The following is a 27223-nucleotide window of genomic DNA, read 5'->3' as shown; positions in this document are numbered from 1 at the left end:
ATTTGCGCTATACTACGCCTTTCTCTTTGATTGTGCCTTGCGGAATGGCCAGAAGTGTATATGATAGGTAGTTCTTATATTCCACCGGGCTCTGAGAAGATCTATAATAATTCCTGGTAAACAAATGTTTAGAATAAATTTTTGTTTAGAAAAAAATCTCAAGAAAAGCGTTGAACGGTATTTTAGTGTCCCTTCCGCGTTTAAGATGTTCTTAGATGGAAGGCAGAGACTTTTGTATTGTTCCGCCTGTAATCGTTAATATTCGTGTACTTTCGCGCCATTACTAATTTCCGCGGGAGTTGTTTTTTTGTTGAGAAAATGTGGATCCAAGTAAGAACGTTTGACGGAACGAAATCGTTGCAAGTTGACAATTTGTCAAAGTTGACAAAAATCGAAGATTTGAGAGAACGTTTGATTGAACATTTTAATGCACCTGTTGATAGTCAACGACTGTTTTACAGGGGTAAACAGGTGAGAATTTTTGTATCGGTGGCCCTGACGCAGTTCGAAGCTGTGCCTGAAAAATAAGTAATTTGTAATAGTGGTTAACTGGTGGAGTTACAAGGGCTTGTAAATGAAATAATATTGTAAGGTCATTCCGATATCAATGACCCTAGAACAAACTGCACCTAGTCCAAATAATTTGACGTCAAAAGTGATTCGGAGATATTTTCGTGATGGAAGTGTCTACGGGTACGGATCAGTCACGATATTGTAATAATTTTTGCAAAGGTCAATATCTCCGCTCCAGGTACAACACACTTACCATTCAAAACAATGTGGAAAGTTCTCCTTATGTATATCCAGCAACACAGATCGCGATTGATCAGGTCGGCGTGACGTCACATCCGGAAGAAACGATTATGCAAATTACCTTGGAGGTGAAAGCAGGACCTCGCAATTCGTAGCGAATTAACTAGCGGTGTGGGTTGTGATGTTTTAATTCTCAAATAAAACAAATCAAGAGTCATCTTTTTTATCATCTGCAGTCCTTACGCTATGGTACAATCTATATATTTTTCAAAAAAAGTAGGGTTTTTGTGATAATTGATTTTGTGGCATTTTAAAACGGTCTGGAAAAAGTGACAGATTATGTATTGTCTGCTCTTCGGCGCTACGGATCAGATATAATTAAAACAAGTTCCCAAGCTTATTCAACATTTTCTCAGTTTGCTATATATATATTAATCTAAACTAAATATCTGAGAACAAAACATTTTATTCAACTTCTTTGCTTGAAATCGTAGCAGTTGTTTCTTTCATCTCTTTCAAGTGTCTTGAATTTTTTTTTTTTTTTTTAAGAAAGAACAGATCAAATAAATAGTAAATTAATTTTCTGATATTTTTATGTCGTTTTTAAATAAGCTGATTTTCTAAGTGTTTTAATGCTCTGAAATAATTATATTGTTGCCATTTTCTGAAATGTACTTTGTGCGATATATTTTATTTAGTTAATGTAAAATGCTATAATGTCGAAGTACATTAAGTATGAAAGTCATTTAAATAAAGTTGAAAACTTATACTTTATTCTATATGTAATCTTATTGCAGACATTTTTTTTTGAAGAAATGTCCTTCCAGCCAAAAAAATAGTTTGGTGAATTAATTTTAAAGTTTCAAATGAACTAAATGTTCGGGCATGTGTATTGGTTAAAGTTTTTTTATGTAGTAGCTCTATTAATCCCTTTGTCAACTGACACGCAAATAACAATAATGTGCATCTTCCAAATATCATAAGACCCTGAAGGCATACATCAAACGGATAAGACAGGAAATTACCATAAGGCCCCGAAGGGGTACATCAGAGGGATAAAACAAACAGGAAATCAATCTATTAATAAGTGATAGTCATTAGGAACTGGTCAAAACTGATTTTCATCAATATACCACATACTGATTGGTTTCCATAGTGATTTATGACTGGAATGAATGCTTTAATTTTGTGGTATGTGGAAGCAGTCAATTGTGACAGTCTAACAATTAACAAAAATAAATGGATATTGAAAACTACAAGATATAACTAACATTATTCTAGACAAAGCGTGCAAATTATCGTTCTCAGTTTTAAATAATTGACAAAACAGAGATCAGTATTTTTTTTAGTATTTTCGTAATTGGAAGTCATCAATTTATTGATACGTCCTGGCTTTTCGTAAAAAAGAAACTAGCATGCAGTTATTATATATATCATTTTATCTCCGCGTGTAACACAGTAGCTCTAGATGTCATATTACATTTAAAACAATTGTAACATATAAAAAACCGCTTTGTGTTATAAATGCTATTGTGATCCTGATACCCTTCGAGGGAGTAAAAAAATCCCTTCTCCTGTATTTACGTATAATGTGCTATTAAGCTTTAAATTATGACACCTCTCATTAAATTTCATACGAATGAGAATTTAGGTAAGAGGTGTTGATTTGATTAAATTTGGAGTGACTGAATCACTTTTGACAGCACAGTATAAGCTATCTGGCTTTCAGAACTATTTAAATGGCAGGCTACTAAATAGAACGAGAAAAGTGAAACGAATGGAGAAACCTAATTAGATGAAACAGATTTTCTGTTTTATTTACTTTAAAAAGACCTCCGATTTTTTAAATAATAATTTTCATCCAGTCCGTCACAAATATGAGACCTTGCAGCTTACACGGATCAATGATGAATATCACGTCTGAAACCTAAAAAAGAAAGGTTTCTTTCTCGGGAGTGATTTCTGGAACATCATGCTACATTATAAATTCACTGACTTATTAATATTGCCCAAAATTCCCCTTTCAGCAATGAAAAACAACCAGCACTAGTGAAACATGAAACGCTTTTCAATTACAATTTAGCGTTTGCTGTCACCTCTGCTTGTTGCTTCGCAACGCGATACGCTGAAGTGCCCGGATATCCGACCTGATCAATGCTATCTTTGGAGGCTTCAAATAAGTATTTAAACCCAATTTTTCACACTAAAAATTACATGTCTGGAAAGCTCATTCCAAATACAATCATTAAATGTCCTAACTAATGAGAAAACCTTGTTTTGTAGGCAAAACACATTTTAACTTTAATGTATGTCAGTGTACGTGTTTTCCGCTTACATCGTTAAATTTCTACCGCATTCGTGTAAAGCTGTGTGTGTATTGATCAGTTTATTTTTAAACCCAGTAATACGTTTCATTGGTTACACGTTTATACATTTCAAATTTTGAATATGTATACAGAAGGTGTTATGGTAGGTTTAACATGTATGCCATTTTTGTCCAGCCCGCTCGCGACGAGCTCGATATAGTCGCCACATTTGGCGGTTCGGTGTATGTGTGTCTGTCCGATTTTGTACGGACCATAACTTTGACATGCATGGACCAATCTTGTTTATATTTGGCATGAATGTTTACCTCAATGAGAAGGCGTGTCACGTGCAAACCCCATTTCTTATCTCAAAGTTCAAGGTCACAGTTAGAGGTCAAAGTCAAATTGAAGCTTGTCCGGAGCATTTCCTCTTCATGCATGGTTGGATTTTGATGCAACTTGGCAAGAATGTTCACCATTATGAGACGGAGTGTCATGCGCCAGAACCAGGTCCCTAGGTCTAAGGTCAAGGTCACACTTGATGGCTGGCTGGCTTGACATTCTGCCCGTGGGCATACTTGTTTAACTTTTGTTTATATTTTAGCGTTTTTAAATCGTTGTTTAATTATGTTTTCCTAGTGAAAAATAACCATACTAGTGAAAAAATGTGTATGTCAAATTATATATCATGAAGTTTAAATCGTGATGATTTCCACCACAGTTCTGATCCTAACTACTTGAGACGTAGGGGCAGGTATACAGTAAATGTCAGTCTGTGAAATCGGTCTGCTTGCAGTCTAAAAATTTAGACTAACGTACAACATTCAGTATTCTGACATTTACATTTTTACTGTCAGTCATACTCATAATTGTATATTTTCAATTTGTACCCGTATAAACTTTAAATGTGTCTTCTAGTTCTAAAAAATTAAAGTTTATTATGCCCCCCTTCGAAGAAGGAGGGGTATATTGTTTTGCAGATGTCGGTATGTCTGTCGGTGGGTATGTAGACCAGTCCGTTTCCGGTTGATAACTCAAGAATGCTTGGGCCTAGGATCATGAAAGTTGGTAGGGAGATTGGTCATAACCAGCAAATGACCCCTATTGATTTTGAGATCAGATGGTCAAAGGTCAAGGTCACAGTGACCTAGAACAGTAGAACTTTTGTATACAAAGACCAAATAATAACTCAAGAACGCTTAAGCCTAGGATCATGAAAATTGATGGGGAGGTTGATGATGACCAGCAGATGACCCCTATTGATTTTGAGATCAGTAGGTCAAAGGTCAAGGTCACAATGACACGGAACCAGGGTTCGATCTTAACGCAGTCCCGCGATCCTGAGGACACCTATTTTAGCAGAGGGCCTCCTGAACTTGGAAGCTGGCTGTCCCGTCGGGACAGTAAGTTTTCAGTTCAATATAGCTAAAAAACTTATCAAAAATACCAAAATGACAGAAAAACCTTGCTTTGAAACGATTTTCGAAGTCGACATCTGTTCTAACCACAGTCCGGATGTTTACTCTCGAATACATACATGTACGTAGACTGGTTCCGCGTCCTATAAAATATATAGTGTGAAATCACAGAAGAGACAGCGGGTACCAGTCTAACATGTACGGTACGGTCCGGGTACGGGGTTTTACCATGTAGCCTCGTTTTCGGTTGTCCTATATTTTCGCGATTATTTGTTTACCTGTCAAAAGTCATGTGGAAATTTAACGATGGCGTTACGGAACCATCCATTAAAAAGCCAAAAACAAAAGATCAGTGTTTGGAAACACAACGTGATTATGAAAAAAACCCAACGTAAGCGTGATTTTCAAAGTTCAATAAATATAAATAAAAGAAAGATGTATTTGCTTTGGTTATATATGTTTATTGAATCTTTTTAAACAGTGTTAACAATCGATAAAATTACTGAAAATGGGAGGGATTCCTGAAATCAGGGAGGGACAGCTGAATTTGTAAGGAGGAATCCCGCCAGGATTGTTAGAAAAAAAGTAAGCATCTAACCCTGGGAACAGTTAAATGGTTTCCGGATGATAACTCAAGAATGCTTTGGCCTAGGATCATGAAAGTTGACAGGGAGATTGGCCATGTCCAGCAGATGACCCCTATTGATTTTAAAATCAGTAGGTCAGAGGTCAAGGTCACAGTGACCCTGAACAGTAAAACAGTTTCTGAATAACTCAGATGATCTCTAGGTCCGGTTTTAATCTGGGTCATTTGGGGTCAAAAACTAGGTCATGTGGTCAAATCAATGGAAAAGTTTGTGAACACTCTAAAGGCAACTGTTGTGACTCAAACTGTATAAAACTTTGTCAGAATGTTTGTCTTGATGATCTTTAGGTTAAATTCGAAACTGGGTCATTTGGGATCAAAAACTAGGTCAGTAGGCCAGATCAACTCTGGTGAGTGATATAGGGCCATCATGGCCCTCTTGTTTATTATATTATTGAAAGAAGCATCACTTACTCAAAGGCTGATTATTTCACAACGAAAAGCCGTAAAAACCTTCTTAACCTTCTTAAAATATTTTGATTGACACGTATAGCAATCAGTGTTCACTCAACTTGTTGATTTACAGGTGACACTCTAATAACATGCCCGTTCGTTATTAACAATTATAAGGTACTTTCAACTGAACGATAAGCAATAAGTTTTAAAAGTATATTTCAAGAATATTGGTTATAATTAAACTTCAATAAATACAGAGCGGTCTGAAAGAGAAAAAAACCAAGGATTTTAACAACTCAGAATTTAGTATCATTATTTCTTCATTCATGGCGTTAAAATAATTCCTGTTACCTGAAATATTTCATAAAGGAACTGGCCAGATCCCATTATGGGTTCCAGAGTTATGGCCCCTTGGTTAGCAATTTTCCTTCCACTCTGTGACTCTTGGACCCCTTGAAGGATTTCAGAGAAACCTGACACAAATGTTCACCTAATCGAAATGATGTGCAGAGCGCAGGTTTCGGATGGCTCACTTCAAGATCAAGGTCACACTTAGGGGACAAAGGTCATTTGACTTTGTTTTGTGTTTATTGTGCCCCCCCCCCCCCTCCCATTGAGTGGTGGGGGCATATAGATTTGCTCTTGTCTGTCCATCCGTCCGAAGTTCGTGATGCGCCTAGCTCAAAAAGTATTTGATACAAATTGATGAAACCTTGCGTGAGTCTTTATCTTGATATGAACTTGCGCACCTTCTATTTTTCATCTGGCTCTGCCCCCTAATTTTAGAGTTATGGCCCCTGAAATAGTCAAAAATGCACATTTTTGCCTTGTGACACGCCTAGCTCAAGATTCATGAAACCTTGCATGAGTCTTAATCATGATATGAACTTGCGCATCTCCTATTTTTAATCTGAGTGCGCCTTATTTCCAGAGTTATGGCCCCTGAAATAGTAAAAAAATGCACATTTTCACTGAATTATGTGCCTCACTCAGAAAGTATTTAATGTAAATTCATGAAACCTTTCTTGAGTCTTTATCATAATGTGACCTTTCACACTTGGCATTCTTCTTGAGAATTTTAGCATTTATTACAGAGTTATGGCCCATGAAATAGCCAAAATAGTGGATTTTTTGTTTGTGATGCTAATAGCTCAAAAAGTATATGGTATAGAATAATGAATCCTTTTCATAATTTTTTTTGAAGCTATACCCCATTAAGACTGCAAACATTTGAATTATTTCCCCTTATTTGTGACAAATGTACCAGTGGGGGGGGGGGGGGGGGGGCACACCCTGTGTCCTACAGACACATTCTAGTTGCTCTGCATTTGCATTGCATTGCAGTGCTCTTGTTTTTATTTGGCAGATTCTTTATTTTTGTTTTAATTACTTCCCTTTTATGTTACTATAAATAGCTTATTTAGTAACTTTTTTATTATTGGCCGTAGGGAAAAACCGAGACCACTTTCCTGTAGTACAACATGGATGGTACCTCCAATTTATAGGTGTATTTTGACATATCTGTACCTTTAAGAAATTCTTTTGATTGATCTTGATTATGATTTTTTGACCTTAACCTTAAGTGCAGTGATGACAGGTGAGCGATATAGGGCCATTATGGCCCTCTTGTTTATATTGTACACGAATGATTTCTGCAATAAATGCTACAAAAATAACATTTATTAATAAAATATGGGTGTATTTCGGTTATGGAAATTTCCCGTGCAGTCTAGTATAAAATCATTTTGCGTGAACATATTTTATTTTCCTTTTGTATGTTAATTATTTGTGATATATATGATTGAATTACGTAAAAAACCTTCAAAAATACCTTTAACTTAAAAAATACAGGTGTATTCCGGTTTTGGGAAGTGTATTCCGGTTTTTAGGTGGATTCCAGTTTAATGTGTGACCCGTCTGTCGGGTATAATTTCCAAAATGAAAATTTACCTGAGGGGTGGTCTCAAAAGCTTTACATGATCCTTAAGAATTAGGAAAGAAGAGTAGTATGATTATAAGTATTTCAGGGTTACTAGAAACCAGTCTGGCATGATGTCAAAGGATAGAAATAATTATACTGTGTTACAAATAAATAGACTACTAGTAACTACACAGATAACTTGATTCTGCTGGCTTGGATTCTGATTATTAATTAAAGAAGCAACTTTCATTATGGATTTTTAGCTCGATTATTCAAAGAATAGTAGAGCTATTGGACTCACCCATGCGTCGGCGTCCGTGTCCCGATTTGGTTAAGGTTTTGTATGTAAGCTGGTATCTCAGTAACCACTTGTGGGAATGGATTGAAACTTCACACACTTATTCATTATGATAAACTGACCTACATTGCACAGGTTCCATAACTCTATTTTGCTTTTTTACAAAATTATGCCCCTTTTTCGACTTGGAAATTCTTGGTTAAGGTTTTGTATGTAAGCTGGGTTCTCAGTAACCACTTGTGGGAATGGATTGGAACTTCACACACTTATTCACTGTGATAAACTGACCTACATTGAACAGGTTCCATAACTCTATTTTGCATTTTTACGAAATTATGTCCCCTTTTCGACTTAGAAATTCTTGGTTAAGGTTTTGTATGTAAGCTGGTATCTCAGTAACCACATGTGGGAATGGATTGAAACTTCACACACTTATTCACTGTGATAAACTGACCTAATTGGACAGGTGCCATAACTCTAGTTTGCTTTTTTACAAAATTATGTCCCTTTTTCAACTTAGAAATTCTTGGTTAAGGTTTTGTATGTAAGCTGGTATCTCAGTACCCACTAATGGGAATGGATTGAAACTTCACACACTTGTTCACTGTCATGATCTGACATGCCCTGTGTAGGTCCCATAACTCTACTTAGCATTTTTGTCAAAATTATGCCCCTTTTTCGACTTAGAAATTCTTGGTTAAGTTTTTGTATGTAAGCTGGTATTTCAGTATCCACTTATGGGAAAGGATTGAAACTTCATGCACTTGTTCACTTTATGAGCTGATAAGCTCTGTGAAGGTTCCATAACCCTTTTCCCCATTTTTACAAAATTATGCCCCTTTTATCGTCTTTTGTATTCATTCAGTTGACAAGGCTGTTGAATAGTCGAGCGTTGCTGTCCTCCGACAGCTCTTGTTGTTACAGGCAGGGATGTGCTACAGAAACTATGTTTTAAATCATTTATGTACATGAAAAAGTAGAAATGTACATGGATGGAAACGCTTAGTTAAAACACAAAGGTGAAATTAAGTGAAAATCAATGGGAACAATAAGAGAATTTTTAGAATGTTACCAGATAGATTGGTATCCTGAATTGCAGGTATTATAGATAAGCACTGAATAACACATGTATAAGTAAAGGTGTTCACTCAAAAAATTTACAAGGCCCAGGTTGTAAAGAGAGTTTAGAGTAAGTCTACATACATATACTTACTGTGAACATTGGTGTTAACCCTTTACCACACAGAACAGAAGCCAAAGTAACCTCTTTTACATAACACTGATAAGTGATAATCAATAATCAATAATCGGTATATGGCTGATAAAGGTGACTGTCTTATCTGAACAGAGGTGTTGGCATTATTTTGTGATTACACACACACATGTTAAAAATGTCATTATTTTAATATTTTCTGTAAGTTTGACATTATTTTTGTTAATATAAAGTTTATAGCAATTTAAATTCTCTTTCCGATGATACAAAATTTATTGTAGTTTCTCTTTGAGTTTCGAAGATATAAAGTGTTAAAGTACGGGAATATATATTTTTAGGCATAAAATTCTGTTTTGGATTACTTTCACATTGACATTCATATACAATTTCATTTTGATGTTTGAAAGTTTGATTTATAGTTAATAGACTTATCTTCCGAATCGGAATCGGTAAGTATTTATATAAAAAACAACCATCAAACTGAATAACACTACAAAAATAACGGATCGTAAAATTTCTGAAAGTGCAAAAAGATCGTGGAGATCGAGACTCGTAACCGACTACAGTATTCTTGTGCTAAAAATTAAATATTTTTGAGATAATATTACGTAATATTTTGATGATCAAACGTCGGTACATCACGGGTGACTTCCGCAGCAATTAACTCTTGGGGTGTCATAAAATATATGAAAGCCGCGGTCCTTCTGTTTTGATTAACACTTCCCGTTATGTAAGGCCATAAATTCCAAGCCATCGTATACACAAATTGTTGTTTAGGGGAAATCTGCATGTATCACGCGTGACCTTCATGACCTAACACATTTAAAAATACTTTGATGTTAAATGGTTGTTATTTTTAGAACGAGGAAAGCCCCGCGAAACGGCTAGTTGCAAGCAGTTTCTCAGTAATTTTCCATGACGTAGCGTCGTGCACATGTAGGAAAAAACCCCGGTGTCTTTCTTTGCAAAGTACTCGATAAATTTAAATAGTAACCACATGATCTTTTACGTAAATAATGATGACGAAATCCCATATTTTGAGTTAGTAAACATCCGGAATTTGTTTCTTTAGGAAAAGAACGAAAATAAAGCGATTGATTATGAGACACGGGATAAAACGATTCTGTTCAAATGGCCGTTAATCGGTATAATACGTTTCTATCGGGGAACCGATAGACACGGGTCAATACGTTTCTGTTTGGTAATCGATAGATACGGTGATAAACGTATCCATGTGGGAAAGGGTTAATAGTTTCATGTAATGGAATATCTGGGCAGATTAGTGAAACAACACTGCATTTGGTGATGCAAGAATTTGGGATAATTGATTCGTAAGTGCTACACTTCTAAACAAAGATGTTTTGTTTACAGCTTGTAGATGGGCACACGCTATTTGACTACAGTGTTGGTTTAAATGACCTGATACAGTTGATGGTGAGAGCCCCAGCTCCTATACAAGAGTCCACAGAGAAAGAAAAACATTCAGAAACAGCAGAAAATGGTTCAGATAAGGAGAATGAGGTAAGCTACCATAGCTAATCAATGTTTTTGAAAGTAAGATTATATTTTAGGTCACCTTAATTTACTTTGGTTAGAGTGAGCTATTAGTAAAGATGGATTTTCTGTCGACCATTGTCCTGCATCAGCATTTTTGTGCCCCCCATTTGGACATTGTTCAGAGATTTCAATACTTCTGCTTTATTTTACCTTCTGACCTACTTTGTTATTGATGACATGTAGGCAATATTACTCAGGTGAGCGATCCAGGGTCATCATGACACTCTTGTTGTTTTTAGCTCAACTGTCACGTAGTTACAGGGTGAGCTTTTGTGATCGCCCTTCGTCCGTCCACAATTTCTTGTCTGCACGATAGTGGTTTCATTTATGATTTTATTTTAACCAAACTTGCACACAACTTGTATCACCATAAGATCTTGGTTCCTTTCTTGAACTGGCCAGATCCCATTATGGGTTCCAAAGTTATGGGCCCTGAAAGGGCCAAAATTAGCTATTTTGACCTTGTCTGCCCAATAGCAGCTTTATTTATGATTTGATTTTTACCAAACTTGCACACAACTTGTATCACCATAAGATCTTGGTTCCTTTGTTGAACTGGCCAGATCCCATGATGGGTTTCAGAGTTATTTTGACCTTGTCTGCACAACAGCAGCTTCATTTATGATTTGAATTTAATCAAACTTGCACAAAACTTGTGTCACCTTAAGATCTCGGTTCCTTTCTTGAACAGGCCAGATCCTAAAATGGGTTTCGGATTTATGGCCCCTGAAAGGGCAAGAATTAGCTATTTTGACCTTGTCTGCACAATAGCAGCACCATTTATGATTTGAATTTAATCAGACTTGCACAGTTCTAAACTTGTGTCACCATAAGATCTTGGTTCCTTTCTTGAACTGGCCAGATCCCATGATGGGTTTCAGAGTTATGACCCCTGAAAGGGCCAAAATGAGCTATTTTGACCTTGTCTGCGCAATAGCAGCTTCATTTATGATTTGATTAATCCCCCGCCACAAATATTGGGGGGTTATAGGAATGGTCTCCTTCCGTCCTTCCGTAACATATTGTGTCAGCTGTATCTCCTAAACCCCTTGAAGGATTTTCATGAAACTTGGGTCAAATGATCACCTCATCAAGACGATGTGCAGAACCCATGAGTCAGCCATGTCGGTTCAATGTCAAGGTCACAACTCAAGGTCAAAGGTTTGAGCCTTCCATTTCGTGTCCGCTCTGTATCTCCTAAATCCCTTGAAGGATAATCATGAAACTTTGGTCAAATGATCACCTCATCAATGCGATGTGCAGAACCCATGAGTCAGCCATGTCGGTTCAAGGTCAAGGTCACAACTCAAGGTCAAAGGTTTGAGCCTTCCATTTCATGTCTGCTCTGTATCTCCTAAACCCCTTGAAGGATAATCATGAAACTTGGGTTAAATGATCACCTCATCAAGACGATATGCAGAACCCATGAGTCAGCCATGTCGGCTCAAGGTCAAGGTCACAACTCAAGGTCAAAGGTTTGAGGCTACCATTTTGTTTTGCTCGGTATCTCTTAAACCTCTTGAAGGATAATTATGAAACTTGGGTTAAACGGTCACCTCATCAAGACGATGTGAGAACTCATGAGTCAGCCATGTCTGCTGAAGGTTAAGGTTACAACTCAAGGTCAAAGGTTTAAGCCTTCCATTTTGTGTCTGCTCTGTATCTCCTAAACCTCTTGAAGGATTTTCATCAAACTTGGGTCAAATGATCACCTCATCAAGATGATGTGCAGAATTGATGAGTCAGCCATGCCGGCTCAAGATCAAGGTCACAACTTAAGAGTCAAAGGTTTGAGCCTTTCATTTTGTGTTCATTCTGTATCTCCTAAACCCCTTGAAGGATTTACATTAAACTTGGGTCAAATGATCACCTCATCAAGAACTCATGAGTCAGCCATGTCAACTCCAGGTTAAGTTCACAACTCGAGGTCAAAGGTTTGAGCTCTGTATCTCCTAAACCTCTTATAGGATTTTCATGAAACTTGCGTCAAATGATCACCTCATCTAGACGATGTGCAGAATTCATGGGTCAGCCAAGTCAGTTTAAGGTCAAGGTCACAGTTCAAGGTCAAATGTTTACCCTTTCACTATCCATAGCAGTGGCGGGGGATTTAGCTGTCTTTCAGACTGCCTTGTTTTAACCAAACTTGCACACAACTTGTATCATCACAAGATCTTGATTCCTTTCTTGAACTGGCCAGATTCTGTTATGGGTTCCAGAGTTATGGGCCCTGAAAGGGCCAAAATTAGCTATTTTGACCTTGTCTGCACAATAGCAGCTTCATTTATGATTTGATTTTAACCAAACTTGCACACAACTTGTATAAGGTCACACTTAGGGGTCAAAGGTCATAAGACTGTATATTGCTCTGCATTTGCCTTGTATTGCAGTGCTCTTGTTTTTATTTGGCAGATCCTTCTTTTGTTCACTTACAATATTTTTTTTTAATTACTTCCCTTTTATGTTACTATAGATAGCTTATTTAGTAACTTTTTTTATTATTGGCCGAAGGGAAAAACCGAGACCACTTTCCTGTGGTACAACATGGATGGTACCTCCAATTTATAGGTGTATTTTGACATATCTGTACCTCAAAGAAAATTTCAACTATATTTTCTCATGATTCTTTTGATTGATCTTGATTATGATTTTTTGACCTTCTTGTCCTTAAGTGCAGTGATGACAGGTGAGCGATATAGGGCTATTATGGCCCTCTTGTTTTCAAAGGCAGTTGATACAAACATTATTTTCTGACAGGTTTAAAGGTTGTTTTTGTGATTGTTTCAGCCGGAAAAGACAGAAGAAAACAAAGAAAATGGTGATACTGATTTGCAAGACAGCACATATAAGGTAAGAAAGAAAACATTACAATGTCGGCCTTTTTATATAAGATATTATAATCTAAACAGTTGCTTCAGATATTGTTCTTGACAGTATTTAGAGATGTAGAAATCACTGACTTAGGTTTGCCCCTGTCAATAATCCCTCTGTTTGTCACACAAACTGTAACATTAAAAGTACAAGATATTTTTTCATGCGACATGGTCTGTGAATAGATGGCAATATTGGCAGTTGCTAAAGAAATGAATAGTCTAAAATTATTTTTAAAAAAGAAAGGAAAGACTGTGATTCTGTGGTAACTTAAAAAGTACAAGGTACTTTTCATGAACCCTCTTACATGTAGGCGGATGAATGGCAAGGAGGATAATATGCATTCGCGGTGTTTTCCCCCACTAATTTAGGAATGGGGCCGGGACCTTTACAATTGGGAAAAATGCATCATAAAATGCCTGAATTGGGAATCGTAAAAAATCATATTTTTCGCTCACCTGTCTATGCTCAGGTGAGTTTTTCTGATCGCTCGATGTCCAGCGTCTGTCTGTCAACATTTAGCTTGTGTATGCGATAGAGGCTGTATTTTTCAATTAATCTTCATGAATATTGGTCAGAATGATAACCTTGATGAAATCTAGGCCCAGTTTGAAAATGGGTCATCTGGGGTCAAAAACTAGGTCACTAGGTCAAATCAAAGAAAAACCTTGTGTATGCGATAGAGGCTGTATTTTTCAATTAATCTTTATGAATGTTGGTCAGAATGATAACCTTGATGAAATCTAGGCCGAGTTCGAAAATGGGTCATCTCGGGTCAAAAACTAGGTCACTAGGTCAAATCAAAGAAAAACCTTGTGTATGCGATAGAGGCTGTATTTTTCAATTGATCTTCATGTATACTGGTCAGAATGATTGCCTTGATGAAATCTAGGCCGAGTTCGAAAATGGGTCATCTCGGGTCAAAAACTAGGTCACTAGGTCAAATCAAAGAAAAACCTTGTGTATGCGATAGAGGCTGTATTTTTCAATTGATCTTCATGAATTTTGGTCAGAATGATTACCTTGATGAAATATAGACCAAGTTCGAAAATGGGTCATCTCGGGTCAAAAACTAGGTCACTAGGTCAAATCAAAGAAAAACCTTGTGTATGCAATAGAGGCTGTATTTTTCAACTGATCTTCATGAAATTTAGCCAGAATGATAACCTTGATAAAATCTAGGCTGAGTTCGAAAATGGGTCATCTGGGATCAAAAACTAGTTCACTAGGTCAAATCGAAGAAAAACATTGTGTATGCAATAGAGGATGTATTTTTCAATCGATCTTCATGAAATTTGGTCAGAGTGATCGCCTTGATGAAATCTAGGTCAAGTTTGAATATGGGTCATCTGAGGTCAAAAACTAGGTCACTTGGTCAAATCAAAGAAAAATCTTGTGTATGTGATAGAGGCTGTATTTTCAATTTATCTTCATGAATATTGGTCAGAATGATTGCCTTGATAAAATCTAGGTTGAGTTTGAACATGGGTCATCTAGGGTCAAAAACTAGGTCATGTCTAAGAAAATGCTTGTTTTATCGCAAGAGACCAATTGTTTGGTCCAATCTTAATGAAAATTGGTCAGAATATTTGTTTCCATGAAATCACTAGGTCAAACATGTTTTACACTGTTATGGTGTGTTTCTTAGGTGAGCGACCTAGGGCCATCTTGGCCCTCTTGTTTATTAAAATGTCAAATTTAAGAAAAAAAATTGCCATAATTTATCATTATGCATTAAGGTATTAGATGCCTAATAGTAATGTTTACAAAATGGTATTTGCTTGGTATATTCTTAAAGGTGACCGTGTTTCGCACTGTTTTGCAATTTTTAAACAACTTTTTCATGGTGAGCTTTTGTGACAGCTCAATGTCCGTCATCCGTCATGTGTTGTGCGTCATCCGTCTGTCATTTTCTAAAAAAATCTTCTTGAAAACCACTGGGCAGAATTACACCAAACTTCACAGGAATGATCGTTGGGTGGCCCCCTTTCAAAATGTTCAATGAATTGAATTCCATGCAGAACTCTGGTTGCCATGGCAACCGAAAGGAAAAACTTAAAAAATCTTTTTGTCCAAAACCACAGGGCCTAGGGCTTTGATATCTGGTGTGTAGCATCATCTAGTGGTCCTCTACCAAAATTATTCAAATTATCCCCCTAGGGTCAAATATGGCCCCGCCCGGGGGTCACATGGTTTATATAGACTTATATAGGGAAAACTTTGAAAATCTTCTTGTACAAAACCACATGGCCTAGGGCTTTTATATTTGGTATGTAGCAGCATCTAGTGGTCCTCTACCAAGATTGTTCAAATATCCCTAGGGTAAAATATGGCCCCGCCCCGGGGGTCACATGGTTTATATAGACTTAATAGGAAAAAAAGTTTTAAAATCTTCTTGTCTGAAACCACAACACTTAGACCTTGTAGCATTGTCTTATGGTCCTCAACCAAAATTGTTCAAATTGTACCCCTTGGGTGAAAAGAGGCCCTGCCCTTGGGGTCCCAAGTTTTATATTAACTTACATAGGAAAAAGCTTTAAAAATCTTCTTGTCTGAAACCATACAACCTAGGCTTTTGATATTTTGTATGATGCATTGTCTAGTAGTCCTCTACCAAAATTGTTCAAATTATGCCCCTGGGGTTAAAAGAGACCCCGCCCTGGGGTCACTTAGTTATTATGTGAGTTATATCGGAAAAATACTTAAAAAATCATCTGATCCTATTTCCAAGACTGTTTAATTATAATTACCTGATGACCCCAAGTAATATGATATCCTTGACCTTGACCTACTGACCTACTTTCTTGTTTTTTAAGATACACCATTGAAGCATGGGTGAAAGTTTTCCGTATTATGACGGAATTCCGTATTTTGGACCTTCCCAAAGGTCATTTTTCCAAATTGTGTAAATCCGATGAGATTTTCGGATGGAGGGGGGAGGTGATCAAGTCAACTCGTCCCCTAGTCATTGTTCCAGTGCGGTCGTCTATCAGTGGCAAAATATTTTCCAGGATGCTAAAAATAGCGCTGATTGCAACACTTGCATCGCCCTTTTCCGTTAGGAATACCGTATGTAACATTATTCGATAGCCGAAAATAACCGAACGCTGGCGATTATTCATCCAAAAATAGACTGTAGATCGGTTATTTCCGCGGATAAGACTGCAGATTCTATTTGAAATTTCCGTGTGTAACCGTTTGTTACCGATGGTTAACGAATCATTTCAGCCGCGTGATACTTTATGACCTCCTTTTATGACAACCAAAAACCTTACTGCAATTTCGAATGTTCACAATATTGAAGAAATTGACCGATCTGACCATCATGAAGTTTTTAATACCAACGGGTTAAAACACCAAGGAGATGGAGAAACAAGCCAAAAACAAAATTTAACGGCAATGGCAGATGTCCGAGTTAGATTCTGAGGGGTTGAAATGGTCTGATACTGACAGATATTTGCTGTGTTGCATATTGCACAAACGATTAATTACAAATCCAATGGAAATAAAGGCATCAGACTTCACTGCGAGGACGCCAAACATCAGAAAAAACACTAGAGTTGTGAAAACGAGGAATGAGGTGAGACGATTTTTTATTATCTGTTTATAAATGCTTAATCTATATGGAAGAGGTACTAATTCACAAGCATCCATGACAAGTATGCCTCAATTCAAATAAAAAATTAGCGTTTTAAACATACCCAAAAAGACTGAAACACAGCCTTTGTTTTTTAACAGTGTTACCTAACTTCATACATGTACATTATTGTATCCTTACATCAGGCAATTTTGGCATGGATGTGACCCCACCCTCTTCCTTTCTTCTGTCTTCTCCTTGCTTTCCTGGCCATATACACTGTTGCTTGCTGGGTGGTCTGTTAATTCTGAGTAAATATTAGTTTAACTTGCCCTGAACTTATGAGCCCAGCAGCAAAGTGTCAGTTTAAACCAAAGAAGCCAATTTACTAGGGGAACTCATGCCCAATTTTTAAAAAATATATATATGGTGGTCTATAAATTGGCACTTGATGTCTTTTATGGTTCTACTGTCTAGTTTTGTATGTCATCTAGTAATGGGTCCATTTGTTTACTTTCAGGTTCTGCCGGGTTCTTCTAATTGTACTAAGAACACTGAATCTATGCAAGACAGGGTGGATAAACAACACACCATAACCAGTGCCACATGGTGGCACATACGTAAACTAAACACACACAGCATTGCCAAAAGTTAGAATGACCTAAAGAAAAATCTTAAAAGGACAGATCTTAACACTATACCAATGAGGCAACAAATGATAACAATGATAAGAATTTGAATGTAATCACATTGTATATTGTGAAATAGTGTGGAAATAACAAAATTACAGAATTTTTGGAAAAAAAAAGGTCTTGAATTGTTGTTTGCAGGAGTCTCCAAAACTGAAATACAGAGGACTCTATTTATCAGGAAAAGCTTTGTACAGTACTTGTAAATTGCTGTATTTCAGGAGCTTCCAGGGGCCTCTGGCCCCCTGGACCCCTGGACCCCTAGCCAGGGCTTTGCCCTGGGCCCACCGGGGGCCCTATCGGCCACCAGGCCCCCAGATACTTTTTTCAGTATTTTCAGTTTTTCCAACTTTCACCCATGTTGAAATTTTGATGACATACACAGTTTTGCACACAAATCATAAAACTGAATTTCATTGACCACTGTACAGTTTTGCACATCGATCTTAAAACTGACTTTCAGTGACCATGAATGTGACCTACTTTCTAATATTTTAGCATCAGTGTGCCTTTTGAAACATGTGGCTCATATCACTCAGGTGAGCGATTCAGGGTCATCATGACCCTCTTGTTTTGTTGCTATGGCAACAACTGTGGTTGCTTATAATGGCAAAAAGTAGTCAAAAAATGACAAAACAGTGGATTCTGTGATAACTTGGATTGAAAGCAATATAATTTTCAGGTCATTTTATTTTCATTTTTATGCCCCCGGCATCTAAGGATGCGGGAGGCATATAGTGATAATCCTGTCCGTTCGTCCGTCCGTATGAGGTTAACCAAATGGGACCGTTTCGTCTAGCATCAATACCCCATACTAGAATGACTTGATACTAATGCAGATGTAACCTGTGAACATTCCTCATCTTCAGACATCACCTGACCTCAGTTTGACCTTGACCTCATTTTGGACTTAGGTTGCTTTATATGGGCCATCTCTTGGTTAACCAAATGGGACCGTTTCGTCTAGCATCAATACCGCTTACAAGAATGAATTGATACTAATACAGATGTAACCTGTGACCATTCCTCATCTTCAAACATAACCTGACCTCAGTTTGACCTTGACCTTGACCTCATTTTGGGCTTAGGTTGCTTTATATGGGCCATCTCTTGGTTAACCAAATGGGACCGTTTCGTCTAGCATTATAACTGCTTACAAGAATGAATTGATACTAATACAGATGAAACCTGTGACCATTCCTCATCTTCAAACATCACCTGACCTCAGTTTGACCTTGACCTCTTTTGGACTTAGGTTGCTTTGTATCGACAAGGATGCCACCGGGGGCATCAAGCGTTTATTGAACGCAGCTCCTTGTTTCTTTGTCCATTTGTTTACAATATGAAATTTGTTATACATATTTTAGGTTGGAGACGTTATAGATGCCCGTGACCTCAGTATGGGGGCGTGGTTTGAGTCAAAGATCATGAAGATCACTAAATCTACCTCAGAGTCTGATAAAACTGATAAACCAGTAGACAATGTTAAACCAGTCTTGTCAGAAAGTAGCCTTAAAAGCTCGGACATCAACACAGAAAATAAAAACAATACAACAAACAGAAGTAGTGACAGTTCTTCAAAGTCAAAGGATGAAAATGAAAATGTAAAAAATGATAAAACGGAAGCTATGGACACAGATGACGCCTCAACCAGTGATTGCAAAAGCTCAGGAATAACTTCTTATGATAAACTGTTTGACATTGTGAAGGATGATGGATTTGTTTATCACATTATTTATGAAGGGTTTGTACATCCAAATGTTCTTATATAGGCAGTTAAGTATGTTTAGTAGTTTCTTAATTTCATTGGTAATTCTTGTGTAGTGCCTTGATTTATCCTAGCCAAATGTGTAAGCCCAGTAGGTAGAGCACAAGACTTAAGGATGTACGAGCGTTTTTTTTTTCAGGATATCCGCCATTTTGAAAAATGTTTCTCCGAATATTGCTTTCTAACAAAAGTTTTGCCAAAAATTAATGATAGATAATTAAAATATGGCTAATAATGTACCATTTAACCAAATAGAACCTACTTCTTGCCAAAAAAAAAATTTCACCCTTATTTTTGGCTGGTATTTGCCTAAAATTGACGTAAGATTTACAATGGGGTAGGGGTAGGTAATGTCAAATATCTATTAAAGTAGATCAGGTTTGGTTTTGAAATTTTTCTGACTGATTCATATTATGATAAGCTATAATTGAAAGAAAAGTTTTTAAGATAGCACATTATATTATCTAGAAAACATATATTAAAACTAAAAGAACAAAAAATATCAAAATTCACCAATTTTTAACAGTTTTTTCTTAATAAATCTCTTAGATGCTTGGTGACTCCAACTTTTTCTTTCCATTTTGAAGCATTTTCGTGGGTCATTAAAGCTGCAAAATATTTTTAAAGTCTTAACGTCAGAATTTTTTTTGTAGATCTAAATACGTTTTTTAGCTCATCTGATTTTTTGAAAAAAAATGATGAGTTATTGTCATCACTTGAGCGGTTGTCGGCGTCGGCGTCTGCGTCGGCGTTGCCTGGTTAAGTTTTATGTTTAGGTCAGCTTTTCTCCTAAACTATCAAAGCTATTGCTTTGAAACTTGGAATACTTGTTCACCATCATAAGCTGACCCTGTATAGCAAGAAACATAACTCCATCTTGCTTTTTGCAAGATTTATGGCCCCTTTTGTACTTAGAAAATATCAGATTTCTTGGTTAAGTTTTATGTTTAGGTCAACTTTTCTCCTAAACTATCAAAGCTTTTGCTTTGAAACTTGGAATACTTGTTCACCATCATAAGCTGACCCTGTACAGCAAGCAACATAACTCCATCTTGCTTTTTGCAAGAATTATTGCCCCTTTTGGACTTAGAAAATCAGTTTTCTTGGTTAAGTTTTATGTTTAGGTCAGCTTTTATCCTAAACTATCAAAGCTATTCCTTTAAAACTTGCAACACTTGTTCACCATCATAAGCTGACCCTGTACAGCAAGAAACATAACTCCATCCTGCTTTTTGCAAGATTTATGGCCCCTTTTGGACTTAGAAAATATCAGATTTCTTGGTTAAGTTTTATGTTTAGGTCAACTTTTTCTCTTAAACTATCAAAGCTATTGCTTTAAAACTTGCAACTCTTGTTCACCATCATAAGCTGACCCTGTACAGCAAGCAACATAACTCCATCCTGCTTTTTGCAATAATTATTGCCCCTTTTGAACTTAGAAAAATCATTTTCTTGGTTGAATATTATGTTTAAGTCAACTTTTCTCATAAACTATCAAAGCTATTGCTTTAAAACTTGCAACAGTTTTTCACCATCATAAGTGGACACTGTACATCAAGAAACATAACTCTATCCTGCTTTTTGCAAGAGTGATGGCCCTTTTTAGACTTAGAAAATCATGGGTAGGACAATATTTCTATTATAAAAAAAAAATCAGATGAGCGTCAGCACCCGCAAGGCGGTGCTCTTGTTTCCATTGACAATAAAGTGGGTGGGGTAGTTATGTCAATATGTAAAAATGAAAGAGAATTGTTAGTGATATTTATGCTTATATAATATTGGCATCACCTTGTATTCATATTAATCTGTAACACCTGAAATCGCTATAACATTATGTGGGATATTGTATGTTTTATAAAGTACCACCATTTTTCTAATTTTACAAAATTTCAGAAATGCTTAAGCAGTGGGTGAAGAAAATGCCCTTTAAAATTAAAACGAGTTCGGTGACCTATGTTTTTTCTTCTCTTGTTTGTCTTGGAAACAAATGTTCTTCAAGCTCACAGAGTATGAAAAAATACTTAACGTTAGAAAAAATTCGCTCCTACATCCTTAAAGGTCCAATACTAAGGAAAGTGAACATTTTAATTTCTTTTAAAAAGCACAGAAACTATTTCATTTTATTGGAAAATGAAAGTTGGTATGTAGAAATTCGAAATAAATCGCAGCACATGAACAATGATTTTTCTATGAAGTATGAAGAAAGTTAAAAAGACCTGGGGGGGTCATTCTGTCGATTCATTGAAATTTCAATATAATACACATACATTTCTTTGAGTTCCATAGACCTTCTGTAAATTTTGACCTGCCAATCTTCATTATTTAGTGTCTTGCAGAAGTCTATGCACTGGCTATGAAAAAAATTGCCAACTCACTTTCCCTTAGTAATGGACCTTTAAGGGAGAGGTAGTGTTTAATATGGTATCAATTCTTATGTTTATTGTGGCAGTTTGAAAGAACATGTATGCCTTTAGTTCTCTGTCCTTTACCTGTGATACATATTGGGAAGTTTTCAGTTAATTGAGGAGAAAAGTTGGCATTAGCACAGAATTCAGGAGCAGTGGTTATGTAAACTCTTCACAATTTATCAACTGCAATACTGCTAAAAATCACAAATTAATGCAATTATTTTACCAATATCAATATTTAAATATGTTTCTGTCTTTTATAAATAGTATTATCAGGGCATAGTTTAAAATGTGAATGATAAAAATAGTGTTAGAGCACACTATGGTTTAAAAAAGTATACATCCTAAGTTTAAGAAGTAAGACTGCTTATTAAAAAATTAAATATACAGTTAAATATTGTAACCTCGATATCGGTTAGCTCGATACTCCGGTTAGCATGTGTTTTAGTCGGTCCCGACTTTTCTGTATATATTTTAATGGTATTATTTATCATTACCTTGATATTATTAGCTCGATATTTTGTTTAGCTCGATGGGATTTTTCAGTCCAGTCAACTTACCTGTACTGTTTTTGTACCCCACGACAACAAAGTTGTAAGGGGGGGGTATACTGGTTTCAGGTTGTCTGTCTGTCCGTCTGTCTGTCTGGTCGTCTGTCCGTAGACGCAATCTTGTGCGCACCATCTCTCCTTATCCCCTTGACAGAATTTAATGAAACTTCACACAAGTGATCAGTACCAACAGTAGTTGTGCATGGGGCATGTTAGGTTCTTTTAGAAAAAAAAATTTGCAGAGTTATGGGACTTTGTTTTTTTGTTACTATACTATATACATAGACACAATCTTGTGCACACCATCTCTCCTCATCCCCTTGACACAATTTAATGAAACTTCACACAAGTGATCAGTAACAATAGTAGTTGTGCATGGGGCATGTTAGGTTCTTTCAGAAAAAAAATTTGCAGAGTTATGGGACTTTGTTTTTTTTTTATTACTATACTATATACATAGGCACAATCTTGTGCGCACCATCTCTCCTCATCCCCTTGACACAATTTAATGAAACTTCACACAAGTGATCAGTAACAACAGTAGTTGTGCATGGGGCATGTTAGGTTCTTTCAGCGACAAAAATTGCAGAGTTATGGGACTTTGTTTCTTGTTAACCTACTATGTATATACAGTCTGCATATGCAATCTTGTGCGTGCCTAATCTACCAAACCCTTGCGCACAATTTAATGAAACTTCACACAAGTGATCAGTACAAACCCTAGTTGTGCATGGTGCATGTTACATTCTTTTAGATAAATATTCTGCATAGTTATGGGACTTTGTTTTTTGTTACTATACTGTATACATACAGTCTATATACATACAGTCTACATAATTATGCAGTCTTGTGTGCGTCAAATTGCAATGTACTGTGTCAGTGCATGCGGGGGGTACTTTCATCACCTTTAGTGATAGCTCTAGTTACACCTGGTTTCGTCGATATCACAGCTTGTCAAAAAATTTCCATGTTATTTGTAAGGTGTGAAAATCAACCTATTGTTGTCCGGCGATGTATTAGTATTAATTATTAAGGTTGGTTTTTGTGATTGTTTTGTTTGTTATTTAAACTTTAATCCAATTTAAATATTAGCAAGTTTACAATCGATTCTTAATAATTACTCTAAAGCAGTGTGCATGTTTTTCAATGTAACACTTAATAAGGTCGAAACATTTTTCTGTTTGACGGAGTAAAAATTTGCCATTTATGACTGAGTAACAATATGCGTATTTAACTGACAAATTTTCGTTATGGAAACACATTCAAAATGACATATTTACCTTTTATATTATTTCTTTCCCCTTTCAAACCCTTTTAAAGAAGCATGGGATCTAATGAAAATATAGACAACTTACACAGATACAAAATGTAGTCCCAGATAGGCAATATCATTACGTCGAACTTCGAATACGTCGATGCAATTTTTGCAGTCCCTTGAATATCGAGGTAACGGTATTTGACTGTAATTGGTTAAACCTGGAGAAAAATGTTTCGAAAGCAGAATATTTTGGATAACCATGTTGGGTTGATGATATATTTGTGTTGGGTTAAATGAAAACATTTTACAGGTATGATGAAGATGATCATGTGCAGCTGACATGTAAAGACCTCCGACCTCGAGCACGAACAAACATCAAGTTTGCTGATGTTACAGTGGGGAGTGTAGTGATGGCCAATTATAACATAGAAGAGCCAGAGGAAAGAGGGTTCTGGTATGACTGTGTTATCACAGACAAAATTGATACAAGAACCAACAAGAAATTCACTGCCACTGTGTACTTTGGGTAATTATATTATATAATTTTTATGCCTCCGGCATCTACTGATGCAGGAGGCATATAGTGATGGTTCTGTCCGTCCGTCCGAGGTTAACCAAATGGGACCGTTTCATCTAGCATCAAAACCCCTTACTAGAATGACTTTATACTGTCCGCAGCTCCTTGTTTTCGTATTTATTCACCTGTGTCATTTGTTATGCCCCAGCATCTACCGATGCCCGCGCGGGAGGCATATAGTGATTGTCCTGTCCTGTCCGTTCATTCGTCTGTCCGTTCATTTGTTCGTCCATCCGTTCATACGAGGTTAACCAAATGGGACTGTTTCGTCTAGCATCAATACCCCTAACTAGAATGAGTTGATACTAATGCAGATGTAACTTGTGACCATTCCTCATCTTCAGACATCACCTGACCTCAGTTTGACCTTGACCTTGAACTTGACCTCGTTTTTGACTTGGGTTGCTTTGTATCGACAAGGATGCCACTGGGGGCATCAAGCGTTTATTGAACGCAGCTACTTGTTTTTCATTTGGATTGCTTAGTAAAAATATAATTAATAAAGATTAAATCAGAAATTGTTAACTCTTTAGCTCTAGGATGAAGATGAGGAATAACCAAGTGCTCAGGGTGAGTTACTGTGATAACTCGCAGTCCAGTCGTCCATCTGGCCACAAGTTTCTTCAAACAATATGTAAGGGGTTTTTGTTTGTAAATTGATGTATTGATTTAATACTTGCTGCCTTGTCTTCCGTCCATCCCAAAATGTTTGTTCAGTTAAATTTTCAAAGGATTTAGCCCAAACTTAATAACTGTATCACTGTAAAATGAACTTTAGCATATTTTCAGGACATGAATGTATCATGCCTTGTTCAAGAGTTACGGCCCTTTTAAATATCAGAGAATACTGTATACTGTGCAATGCCAATAGGAACATTTTCCGAGTTTTACAGTTTTCAAGGGATCTAGCCCAAACTTACAGAAATGTATCGCTATGAAGTGAACTTGGACATACCCTCAGGATATGAATGTACCCTGCCCAGGTAATGAGGGATGGCCTTTAAAATTTTACAGAATGCCATTTGTTATACACCACTGATTAAAGCCCCAAAAAGAACTCGTCTTGCAGTTTTCAATGGATTTTGCCCAAATTTGCATAACAGTAAAAACCATAAAATGAACTTGCACCTATTTTCAGGACTTACATATACCATGCCTAGTTCAGCATTTATGGTCCTGTGACATTTTGCAGAATCGTTGAAGGCTGTATTTTTCAAGGGACCAAGCCCAAACAACAGAACCACATAAGTAAAAACTGAACTTTAGTATCTTGTTGGAATGTACATATACTGTTGTATACACCAGTATATCCTGTTGCACTACCTAGCATATAGGTAGACAAGAGCACTGTCTCCTGAAAACTCTAAGTTTAGCTGTTGCTGAAGATGAAATGAAAGAAAAACACTTAAAGCTGTGAAGGTTAATAGTTTCATGTATTTTGTTCTTATAACAGGCCTGATCTTTCACCTTTAGAAAATTGTAACCTTTTGTTTGTGGATGAAATATTTGCTGTGGAAGAGCCTGGTACCCAGCTTACTGCGGAGGATTTAGCTGCCAACCCAAACATGTCACCTGTTAAAAGTAAGTTACCTTTTATTAAAATTTAAGGAATATTCTTTAGGTGGAGATGCAACAAAAATGGATCTGTGTTGGATCTTAAAAGATCCTTTGTTGAACGAAAGTACAGTCAATCAAAATGTGAAAAAAAGTTTGACAGTTCCAGAAGTTGAAAAACAAAATGATGTATTGAACAGCATTATACAAATAATTTTAGCCAGAAAGCATGCAAATTATAATAATTTATTCTCTATGTCAGACTGTTTATTCACTTTCCCTGACCTCTGTGGATCTTGCTGTGGTTGTCCTTTAAGAAGATGGCTTGCTGAAGGTTGATGGTTTTATCAAAGTGCCTACCCCTGCCTGAAATGATCTAGAGTTGATGATTGTCTGCTGGTCTGAAGGCCTGCTGTTCTGAAAATTAACTTTGACTGCAGGTCAATTTTGCTATATCTTAATTACTGCACCTGTTGCCGTCTATATTCTTTTTTAAAAGCTTGATCTTGATAAATGGCAGGTATCTGATTGATAGTTTTAGAGTCGGGTATCCCTAAAGTTCAAGGTCACTAGCTCCCCTCTCCCCACCACACAACACATCCAAAAAATACATCTTCATGCTTTGTGTCTCATTTCCTCCTTCCACTCTCTGCCCCACTCCCCCTAAAAAAATCTTATGTATAAGAAATTACATCCTTACATTTTTCACACTTATATCCTGCATAAATAACATCTTGGTAAACATTTCCGAATAGTTGAGTTCATTCACCTGCTAACAGCTCTTGATGTTTTATAAGGCAATTTTCCGGTTTATTCTGGAATGTTGGTTTTAAGCTCTTGTGAGCTATTGTGATCACTCACTGTCTGTCGTCTGGCCGGCCGGCTGGCGTCCGTCCACACTTTCCTTTAAACATCATCTCCTAAACCACCAAGCCAATTTTGATGAAACTTCACAGGGATGATCCTTGGATGGTCTTTAAAAATTGTTTAAAGAACTGAATTCTGTACAGAACTCTGGTTGCCATGGCAACCGAAATGAAAAACTTTAAAAATCTTCTTGTTCAAGACCACAAGGCCTAGGGCTTTGATATTTGGTATGTTGCATCATCTAGTGGGCCTCTACCAAGATTGTTCAAATTATCCCCCTAGGGTCAAATATGGCCCTGCCCCGGGGTCACATGATTTATATAGACATATTAGGGAAAAACCTTGAAAATCTTCTTGTCCAAAACCATAAGGCCTAGGGCTTTGATATTTAGTATGTAGTATCATCTAGTGGTCCTCTACCAAGATTGTTCAAATTATTCCCCTGGGGTGAGAAGAGGCCTTGCCACGGGGTTCCCTAGTTTTACATAGACATATATAGAAAAAACTTTAAAAATCTTCTTCCCTGTAACTGCAAGGCCTATGCTTTTGATATTTGGTATGTTGCAGTGCCTACTGGTCTACTACCAAAATTGTT

The 27223-nt window shown here is 36.7% G+C and overlaps 1 protein-coding gene across 1 annotated transcript in view; it reads left to right on the top strand.

The window, feature by feature from the left end:
* The first annotated feature begins 269 nt into the window (after nt 1-269).
* LOC123525354 (E3 ubiquitin-protein ligase UHRF1-like) overlaps nt 270-27223 on the top strand; it is a 77693-nt gene continuing 50739 nt past the window's right edge. Inside the window, exons 1-6 of the mRNA XM_045304329.2 lie at nt 270-471; nt 10323-10472; nt 13296-13358; nt 19013-19389; nt 23941-24156; nt 25661-25788. Coding sequence (XP_045160264.2) covers nt 319-471; nt 10323-10472; nt 13296-13358; nt 19013-19389; nt 23941-24156; nt 25661-25788 — 1087 coding nt within the window. The 5' untranslated portion in view covers nt 270-318. The remainder of the gene's footprint in view (nt 472-10322; nt 10473-13295; nt 13359-19012; nt 19390-23940; nt 24157-25660; nt 25789-27223) is intronic.

Source organism: Mercenaria mercenaria, chromosome 3 (genome assembly GCF_021730395.1).
Source record: "Mercenaria mercenaria strain notata chromosome 3, MADL_Memer_1, whole genome shotgun sequence".
Lineage (NCBI taxonomy): Eukaryota > Metazoa > Mollusca > Bivalvia > Venerida > Veneridae > Mercenaria > Mercenaria mercenaria.
This window is presented reverse-complemented; position numbering and strand designations above follow the sequence as displayed.